General features: G+C 39.9%; 1 protein-coding gene across 1 annotated transcript in view; it reads right to left on the minus strand.

Moving 5' to 3' along the window:
• The window catches only part of LOC102204797 (thyrotropin-releasing hormone-degrading ectoenzyme), a 266,230-nt gene that overhangs the window by 209,231 nt on the left and 46,497 nt on the right, over positions 1-10,502 (minus strand). The window contains exon 3 of the mRNA XM_005742288.1: positions 7,735-8,011. Coding sequence (XP_005742345.1) covers positions 7,735-8,011 — 277 coding nt within the window. The remainder of the gene's footprint in view (positions 1-7,734; positions 8,012-10,502) is intronic.

Genomic DNA, 10,502 nt, shown 5'->3' on the forward strand with positions numbered 1-10,502 from the left:
CAGGCATGTCCCACCGGGAGGAGGCCCCGGGGCAGAGCCAGGACACGCTGGAGAGATTATATCTCTCGGCTGGCCTGGGAACGCCTTGGTGTTTCCCCGGATAAGCTGGAGGAGGTGGCTGCGGAGAGGGAGGTCTGGGCCTCTTTGCTTAGACTGCTGCCCCCGCAACCCGGCCTCGGATAAAGCGGATGAGGATGGATGGATGGATGGATGCTATGGAAAAATAAATAAAATGATTCTTATAAACTTTTTTTACATCAAATAATTAAGTGTGCCTATGCCAAGAGGCACACTTATTACTATTTCTCGGATTTATTATTCTTCATATTATTATTATTATTATTATTCAGTTTCCGCCTGAAAATTTGCAGCGTAACTCGCCCCACAGTTTTGAGACAAGGTTCACATATGTTATATCATTTTGTGCGACTGGATCTGGAATGGTGTGTTATGATTTTTGGTGTTTATGACTTTTATAGTTTTTTAATATTAATATTTTTGTGAAAATTTTCCCGCGCTTATGTGCCGCACAGTTTTGAGACATTGGTTACATATATTATATCATTTTGTGCGGCTGGGTCTGGACTAGTATGCTATGACTTTTGGTGTTTATGACTTTTATAGTTTTTTATATATTTAGATTTTAGTGCAAATTTTGGCCCATTTCTAGGCCCATGAGAAAGATTCAACTTTTGGCCCCATAGAAACAGACTTCATTTGTGGTGTGTTGGCTCTCTCTAGTGGTATGCTGGGAGTAGTACGGCCTGTCTACCCATATTTGCGTTACCGTAGTGACGAGAATATCAACGGCGCGCACAGCCTCGCTGCTTTCAGGAGCCATTGGAAGTATTAAGGTTGCGCGAACCATTGAATAGTTGCGGTAAGGGAAAGGGTGTATGCTTGGTGGAAAACTCCATATCCCACAATTCATAGCACGCCTCTACTGAGTGAAACAATGGCGGCTGCCACTTCGTTTTTATATTCCTCTTATTCGTGTTTCTAGGTCACAAAATAAACTTTTAAGATATTTTCAGGCGAGAATGTAGCTGTCTAAACTTCAAATATCTGCTCGTTTTATCAAGACTTCCCATATTAGCAACAGTTCTCTCTATGTTGCTACTAGCCTGCTAGCTAGCTAGCACGGCTAGCGCCGCTTCGCTCGAAAGCACCCGGGCTTGGCTTTCAGTGAGGCAGCTTACACTCGTTTCACCCCCGATCGCTCACAAATAGCCTGTGTCTCCGTTTATATGGGCCAATGATTCATTTATTCATTTTAGTAATGGTATAAACAGTGAAAGATGCTGACAGTCCAGATGCTGGTCAATGTGGAAAAATTAACTGAGTTGCTTGGTGGTGGCTAACGCGGAGCTACAACAGAGGGCAGCTAGCCACTGGTGTATGACAGAAAGGGCATGCGGGGAAAGACACATGCGAGGCGGCCGCCGGTGGTGGCTAACGCGGAGCTCAATCGTGGATAAGGGAAACCGAAGGCAGGAGAAGCAAGCGGCTGCCGGTCGGAGCGTCAGGTTAACTGAATTTCAGGTAAGAACTTATGAACTGCACTCTATTTGGGTCACATATAAACCGAGTTTAGGTGTAGTTTATTTTCGTTGTGCTGACTTTTTACAATCACTTACTGCTAGCTAGCACGACGGAGTTTCTATACAGCTGTGTTTGCGCTAAGTTACTGATGTTGAACTTTATGACAGCCTCCCCTGTCATTCTCTCGCCTGTTGAAACTTCAATCACGAAACTGACCAATGATCGGCTTTTCTCTCGTTTGTTTATTGCGCTAAACAACAGCAGCACATTTAAGCTTGATCAACTGTTGTTAGAATTCATTTGATTTTATTTCTAGTATCAGCTGATGTTTGCTGGAGCCACAGCTGTAAAAAGGGCTGGTCGAAACCAGGAGATGTCCTTACTGAATCATCAGAGCTGAACTGGTGATGGAGAAACAGGTTTACCTTTTAGGTGACATGAATGAGTTGAAGGAAAGTTATCAACTGTTTCTGAGAGACAAATAACACCAAGCTCCTTTTTTTGTGTAGCTGACAGCTGGTAACTGTGCAGGGGCGGGTCTAGCAAAGCTTTAGCCAGGGGTCCATGTAGGGCATTAACAGGGAAAGGGGGACACAAAGATATACTTTTCTTTCTTGCTCTCATATAAAATATTTAGCTTTTATTAAATAGTTATCTGAATCTTACAACCAAAGTTTGTATACTAATACACAAGATTGGCTGTAGACCATTGTTAATCATTCAGAACACTGTGTAAAAATAACAAAAAACTAAAAGTGAATGCAAAAGTGCACAAATATTTATTTTACATGTTTGATGTATGTGGCGGCCGTGGTCTGCAGTGCTGCTGCAGGGGAGGGGGACCCACCTGAGCGGCATCTGCAATCACGCCTCTCAGGCGTAAAGTCTGTGCTCTCTCGGCTGTTTTTTTGGTGTGTGTCGGGCTGTGAGTTGAAAAGCTACAGCCGGCTGTGTGGGTACACCAACCATGTGTGAAAAGTGGTCAATAAAGTAATGCTACAAAGCGTGTTCATGCAAACATTGTTGGGTCTGCCGTGGTACAATGGGACTTTGTACCACGGGCTGTACGAAGTCACCTCATCTTTACACAAAACTGTAAGCTGTCATCTGTGAGGCGCGAGCGGTGTTTGGTTTTACCATAGATCATAGTGGAGAATGGCTGCTCTGCTGAGTTTTGCTCTCTGTAGCCGTATGAATGGCAAACTACATTGATTAGCAGCGGCATAGGCACACTTAAAATTTCTTCTGAAATTTGCGCTTTCTAGTTATTATTATTATTGTTATTTAGGGCCATTGTGGCTCAAGAGTTGGCAGTTCGACTTGTAATCAGAAGGTTGTTGGTTCGAGCCCCGGCTCGGACACTCTCTGTCGTTGTGTCTTTGGGCAAGACACTTCACCTACCACCTACTGGTGATGGCCAGAGGGGAATTATAAAGTGGAATTGTAAAGCACTTTGAGGGTCTCAAAAAGCACTATATGAATGCAATCCATTATTATTTAAACCAACTGTTATCTGTATATTTCTGTACATTAAGTATTGTTATTCATATTGCCGCATTTTTTGACCTTGTTTATAGGTAATTTCATTGTTTAATCACATTAAAATGTTCCTAAATGTTTAAAAGCACCTAAAAAAAGGCAAAATCCCATGTAAAATTAGGGCAACAAACTGTATTGTCATTACTGAAAATAACTGTATTTTCATAAGAAAGTTATTTTTTGTTATTTTATGGTATTATTTTGGTGCCCCAGCTGCTGGAATATTACTGTTATTTTAGGATTTATTATTTTATTTTTTTTTTACAGTGTAGAGATGAAAACGCATCACACCAACATCAGCAGAGCAAGGCACAGCAACAAAACTAGGTCTTTTTGCTATTATACATTTATTTATAGATGATTACTATTAGTTTTTACAAATAAATTTACATACACTACCAGTCATGTAAAGTCCTGACAGACCTGCTGAAGAGTTTTTCTTCTGCATTGTGGATCAATACTGAAGTGAATAAAATATGGAAATGTCTTCAAAGGACAAACATGTTAACAACTGGAAATTTGTTTCAAATTGTAGGTTTCTTATTTGGTTTAGAAAAGCTCTGCACACTCCTCAGTCTCTCAGCCAGCTCCATGAGATTCTCTCCTGGAGTTTCTCCAACAGTCTTGAAGAGACTCCAACACATGCTGAGCTCTTGGCAGAGGAGTGTCTAAAGCAGTGGAACCTCCCCCCTTCAAGTATAATTGCCCCCTGGGGTCCTCCCAAAGCTACTGGGCTGCAGAATTGTCAGCCTGTCAACCCAATGCTACTGGATGACAACATGGAAAGCAAGAATGCTTGAAAGTAACTACTGCATTTACTCAAGTGCTGCACTGTAGTACAGTTACATTTAATCACCATGGAGTTAGGATAGCTTGGAATGAGTCATATTTCAAAATAATCCACCACAACTTTCTCCTGATTGCCTGCTCCTCTGTAAACAGAAGATTTGAATCGCAGGTCAATGAAGCACACCAGAGATGTCCACATAAGAATTATTCTTTCTATGACATCACACTCAGCTAAAAGTTGAAAAACCTGTGACAAAGTTATTACTAATTCTTATATAACTCTGGCCAAGGTTAATATGACAATTCACTATTTTAAATTAGTAGTACTAATGCTAATCTTATACTTTGTACTCCTTAGACATGCTTGACATGTTCAATAACTGGTATTGCAAATAATTTAAAATAATAATATTTGATACAAATCTAACATTTTGGGATATAATATATATTGAGATAACCGGGATTAGTACAAAAAGTAATAAAACAAGCTCCAGCTTTGAAACAGAAGCAGCTTACTCATTCATGAATCAACGACTGATGCAATAATAACATTGAGTATTGCTGCTTTTCTTCAGTACAGGATCTAAATGCCTCTTCCGCTGTTATGCTCTGCTGCCATGTTACCTGTAGCGGGACAGAGGAGAGTGCAGCGTTCCTTAAGCCAATTTTCAATGCTGTCTTTATTTCTGATTGAATTTTTCTGATTTCCCACAGGCCAGCCGTGACTGGTTCTTGATCCCCTGTAAGCCACCGTTTAAAAAGTAAACAAACCTGGAATCGCCCCTGCTTGTTGGCTGCTTTTCCTTCACTTTGCCATCCAACTCGTCCCAAACCATGACATCTGGATTAAGACTGAGTGACTGTGGAGGCCAGATCAGCTGCAGCAGTACTCTAACTCACTGCAGGTTTTCATTATGTACGTTTGAAAAGTACTTGACCTTTGTGTGTTAAAGCACTGATGGAGTGTTTTGGTTGTTTTTTTTAAATGAATCGAGCGATTGTCATTATATAGAAATGTCCTAATCTTCAAATTCCACAAATTTTGATAAGGATATCAAAAGTGAGGCGACTTCTGTTGTGATTTGGCGCTATATAAATAAAATTGAATTGAATATATTGCTAACTATAAGCCACTCCATGTGTGAATAATTATGGTTACAATAATGTCAATAGCATCTAAAAAAAAAGCCAAAAACTGTTTACTTACTACATACTTGCATATCTGTTGGTTCACAGCTCCTGTGTCTTCAGTCTAAGACGTTTTGTGTTTGAGCAATAATCTCTAAGCAAACTAAAAATTTGGAATAAAAATGAGGCAGAGGAGACGACAATGCATCAGGTGCTGTCATTGTTAAAGATGGAGATTTACTGCCAGTTACACCGCCTGATATAGCAGACCACAAAGGACACACTTTATGGCACCTTTATGATATGTAGACCTAAGATAAAGCAACAATACTTTAAACTACAACATTTGGTCAAGTCCTAGATACGTTTCACATGAAAAAATGGCAGAGATTGAGCTTAAAGCAAACAGCACCAGCTAATGTCACAATCATTTACTTTCAGCTTGACCCCAGACTACACATTCAGTCTATGACATGAAGCAGATTGACGGAGTTGGTGCTGGTCAACATGAATAAAGGCGACTCCATGTGTCATGATCCTGGGTCTTTTGACCCAGCATTTTAAGTTTTGAGTTTATTTTGTTCATTAGGTTATCTAAGTTCATTTGTTATTAGATTCCCCTTGTGTATCAAACCCCATTAAGTCTCCCTTGTCCTTCATGTGCTTCATGTCTGTGTTTCTTAAGTTGTCATGTTTGCGTTTCATTATGTTTCCCATTTTATTTTGAAAGAGGTCCTGTGTTCCTGCATTTTGTTTTACTCTTCCCATGTGGAACTCATGTCTTGAGTTCCGTCAGTGTGTTTCCTGTTTTACTTTCACAGTCTGTCCTATGTTAATGTTTCTAGTTTTGCTTCCCTTGTCTCGTCCTGCCTAATTACTCTCAGCTGTGCTCTCTTCCCCCTCGTTGTACCTCAGTTTATTTAAGGCCCATGTTTCTCTTTGTCAGGGTTGCGTCCTCCCTCATAGCTGTGTGATTTTTCCCTGTGGCTCCTTGTGCTTTAGTTTTCCTAGTTTAGTTTTGTATTGTTTTTCGTGTCCCACTCCACACCAGCAATAAAGCTGTGTTTTTTGAGTTTACTTTTTGTCTCTGCGAGTTTGGGTCCTACTCTTGCCTGCACACAGCCGTATTGTGATAGAAGCACGCAACCCTGACAAAGAGAAACATGGGCCTTAAATACACTGAGGGATAACGAGGGGGAATGAGCCACAGGAGGAGAGCACAGCTGAGAGTAATTAGGCAGGACGAGACAAGGGAAGCAAAACTAGAAACATTAACATAGGACAGACTGTGAAAGTAAAACAGGAAACACACTGACGGAACTCAAGACATGTAAACTTAACAGACTGGGGAGACAGAACATAGGGACCTGAAACATGGAACAGAAAGGCACAGTAGACACAACATGAACATAACAACGCCACAGGGGGTGAGTGCAGGTAAACAGATGCTCAGACAAAAGACAAACTGGATATGTTCATCACTGTACACAAGCTAACAGTGGAAATACCAAGGTAACAAGACACAGCTGAAACTAATTAAGACAAAACCAAATAAAGTCAAACCAGTGAAAATGCACAAGGTAAAAAAGAAACACACAAAATGGGAATCACAAAACAAAAATAAAGACTTGATAACACGATACAACGGGATACTGACGAGGCAAGAAAAAAATATTAAAACATGGAAATGAAATATTGATAAACTCAAAGTCTTCATAGCATAAAACTCCCAACAAAATAATAAAAATAAAAAACCAAAGAATATAAACCAAACCTCACAATGACAGAACCACAGGCCATTTCCACTTTTCCACTTTGACTTTTTCCAAATGATAGGCTCAGGTAGGGTAGGGTTACCACCAAACATTCTAGTCTCACAGATATCTTCATAACCACATTTAGATAGCAGTTTATTTATTTGCATGAGCATGATTATGATACATATTGGCACTAACATCACTGGTAAACTGCTTTAATTATGTTGAATTCAAAAGTGATATTCTGTCCTCCTCCTTTTCTCTGGGTACACTGAAATATAAAACCCGTACTCCCAAATCAGGACTTCATTATGCCAATTACTGTCTGAAGAAAACGGTTGTGCTCATATTTAGTGTCTTAACTCCAGAGATTAGGATTCAATGATATGAAACTTAGTCTGGAGATGAACGGGGGGCTAAAATGTGACATTATGTTGAGAGAACAGACTGCTGTGTTTCATGTTTTATACACACAGGTTTCATCATAAGAGTTTTTTCTCTCAGCCTCAAGACAAACATTAGTCCCAGAAGAAAACAGAGCAGCAATGACAGAAGAAAAGAAGAAAGGGGCTGCCACCGAATCAACAACATTTGGTATTTGGTACATAATGAGACCATTAAGTCAAGATCACAGCAGAAATGTTTTAAAAAATGAATTAGAGCACCACAAAAGCTTAATTCCCACGCTCTGTGAAAAGAGATAATTCAATTTAGATCATGAGATTGTTATTTTGCCTCCATGAATTTAGTCTGGTGTCTATTTATTGTGTTTATTAGACGTGTTTACCTTTAGGTGCGCTCGTTTGTGCTTCTTCTCTCTTCGTTTAATTTTTTACGCCTGTAGCTGTGAGTCTGTGAGTTGTGTTACAAACTTCATGCTTTCTGAAAATAAGCCATCACTAGAAGAGATATAACTTCCTCAACAGGCTAATACAGCATCAACAGCAGTAGTGGTCAGTGTTTGTGTGTTGGGACTGACCGTCACGCCGCTGTCCGTCTGCGTCTCTCTGTAGGTGAAGTTGCAAACAGCCCAGGCCAAGTAGTACGTGGACATGCGAGGCGTCCGGGCAAAGTGATTGGTCAACCAGCCGTCCTCATCCGACAGCGAGCTGCTCTCCACCGGCATGTTGGACAGCGAGGTGTACTGTGGGTCGTGGCGGAGGGTGAGGGAGAATGTGGCCTTGTAGACAGGTTCATCAAAGCAGGGGAAGGCCTTCCGGGCGTGGATAGGACTGAACTGAGTTACTGCCAAGTAGCTATGAAAAGAAAAAGGAATAAAAGGATTATTACCAGAAAAAAATTTTTTTGTAAAGATTATAGAAGATGACTTCACCAGTGAACCACTTTCATTTGGGAAATGGCAAACATGTATGAGTTCCATATAAAGAGCTAAATGTGAAGGTAATACAACCCTTAACAGGTCACTGGCAACGTAGCTGATGTTTAGCGGTAAATAAACATAAAGAATGAGATATCAGCAGTTATGAATGCCAGTAAAAATGAAAGAAAACACCTCAACATCGACAAGTAAATGGAAGTGCTTTATACAGCACCGGAAAGCACTTTACAAAGCTCACACAAATTCATACAACTCTTTTGTTCTGCACATGCAGGACTAACAGGTCCCAGTAACTCAGGGATGCATCTTTTTGTTTTAGTGGGTTTCAATATCCTCCCCAAGCATGCTTTGGCTTGCAGACTAGAGGAATAAAGTCAAGATGAGTGGTGGCTCGAACTACCAACCTTTAAATTAAAATATGACATGTTGAAAACTACGGCTAAAATAACAAGACTGACAAACCACAGCTTCCTGAGGCCTCTCACCTCATAATCCACAGACCAATGTCTCATTGTTGTAACTATGTCACTGCTGGTGTCGTTTCTGTTGGTGTTGCAGACTGCCACAGAGAAGAGAGATGTCCAAAGACACAAAGACTTTTTCTGTTATGAATTAAAGGTAATTTTGAAAACAAGGAAAACTGTCCTCTATTGTGTGGTGTGATTTCTTCCCAATGCTTCTTCCTCTTTCTTATAAACTTCACTGATTTCTCCTTTCCTGTTCAAACCAAACTGTCAACCAACCGACATTCTGTTTACATATCAAGTCTTCGCCATTGGCTTGAGTGCTGTTGGCATTTTGGAGGACTGCACAGTTGGAGTGCAGTCCTCCAAGTCCAGTAATCTTAAGAAGCAGAGTAGGTTGTTGTTGCTTTGACTTCACCTGCTTTCAAAGTTAAGAGAAAAAAGATCTGAAGGGAAAATTAATTGCTAGACCAATGCATTCAAGTTGCAGTCTTTATTAAGAAGTGTATCATAAAATAGGAACGATGGGCATGACCACAGTTCTAAAGCACATGCATCGTGTACAGCCACATATCAGTGAACGGAGTACACGCCTTTTGGCATGTGGTCATGTGGTTCAAAGCCCATCATATACATGTGTTATGATGATCCCGATAAAGGCCACAAGCCAAAAGTAGGCATAATAATTGTACATCTTATTGTGAGACTAGTATTCTCTAAATTGTGGAACAATGTAGGCTTTACACATTATTTTATGAGCCCAGTCATAGGAATGGTGTACGGAGGACCACATAAGACCACAAAAATTTTAAATAAAAGACAAATAACATGAATATAACATGGGAGATGCACAACAGATTATTTCAGAATCAGAAGATTTTATTTATCCCCAAGGGGCAATTAAGATACAACAGAGCTGCATGACGTTGAAGATAAGGACAGGGCATAAACAGGCAATAAGAGTGAGATAATAAATACACAGAATATACAGTACATACAGTTTTAAAATTACACAGTTTAAAATTAAAGTGACTGAATTTGACAAAAACAGGAGAAAAAAAACACAAGGAAACTAACAAAGTAAAAAGAAATGAGAAGATGCCATTAATGTCCAATTTATGCTTCAGCGGAAAATCTACGTTGACATAACCATGCCATCACCTTCCACGCTGATTAATCATTGCTGGCGGCTTCAACCCGACCTGCAGATACATTTCCTAGGAGGGGGAAGTTCACATTAAATGGAAGGTTACAACATTGGGTTAAGAGGGGTTTCCAGTTAAAACATACGTTAAAACAAATTTGCAGTCTAATTAGGTTGAAGCACACTCCCTTTATGTTGCCACGAGTCTTTTTTAATTTTATTCCATTCTTCTCTTTTTCTCAAAGTCCTCTCGTCCTCCTCTTGATCCTATTTTTCTCCATCCTTTCCTCTTTCATTCAGTCTAACTGTTTAACTCTTTCTCCATCCATGCTGGGGTGTGTGAATCCATATATGTGATACCTGAGTGAATCACAGCAGGCTGCTGTCATCATCATCAACGCAGGAGAAAATGTGCTTTTTAAAGCAGCTGGTGAGGAAAAATGGCTGCTTGTTGTTCCACTACAGCTGCTCCTAATTTGGTTGAACACTGCCAGGGTTCGACTTCTCTCTGTGTTCAGGTCGACTATCATTTGCATTGCCTCTAATTGGATCCATTTCAGACCAAAGCTAGCTGTTCAGCCAGTGTTCAGATCGCTCCAGTTTATGACAGTTTTTCCCTGTAATTTTGGTGCATTGTTTCAAACCAAAGGCTCAGTTTTCATAACAAATTACACAAAAAACTCAACTTTATTTTCATGTGCATTGTGAACAACTGTTGGTCCAAAACTGCCAGTAATTTAAAAAAAAAGGAAATAAATTATATCAAAAAAGGCAAATTAATTATTATTAATATTATTATT

Source organism: Pundamilia nyererei, unplaced genomic scaffold, assembly GCF_000239375.1.
Source record: "Pundamilia nyererei isolate P.nyererei 1_Seehausen unplaced genomic scaffold, PunNye1.0 scaffold00119, whole genome shotgun sequence".
Classification (NCBI taxonomy): Eukaryota; Metazoa; Chordata; class Actinopteri; order Cichliformes; family Cichlidae; genus Pundamilia; species Pundamilia nyererei.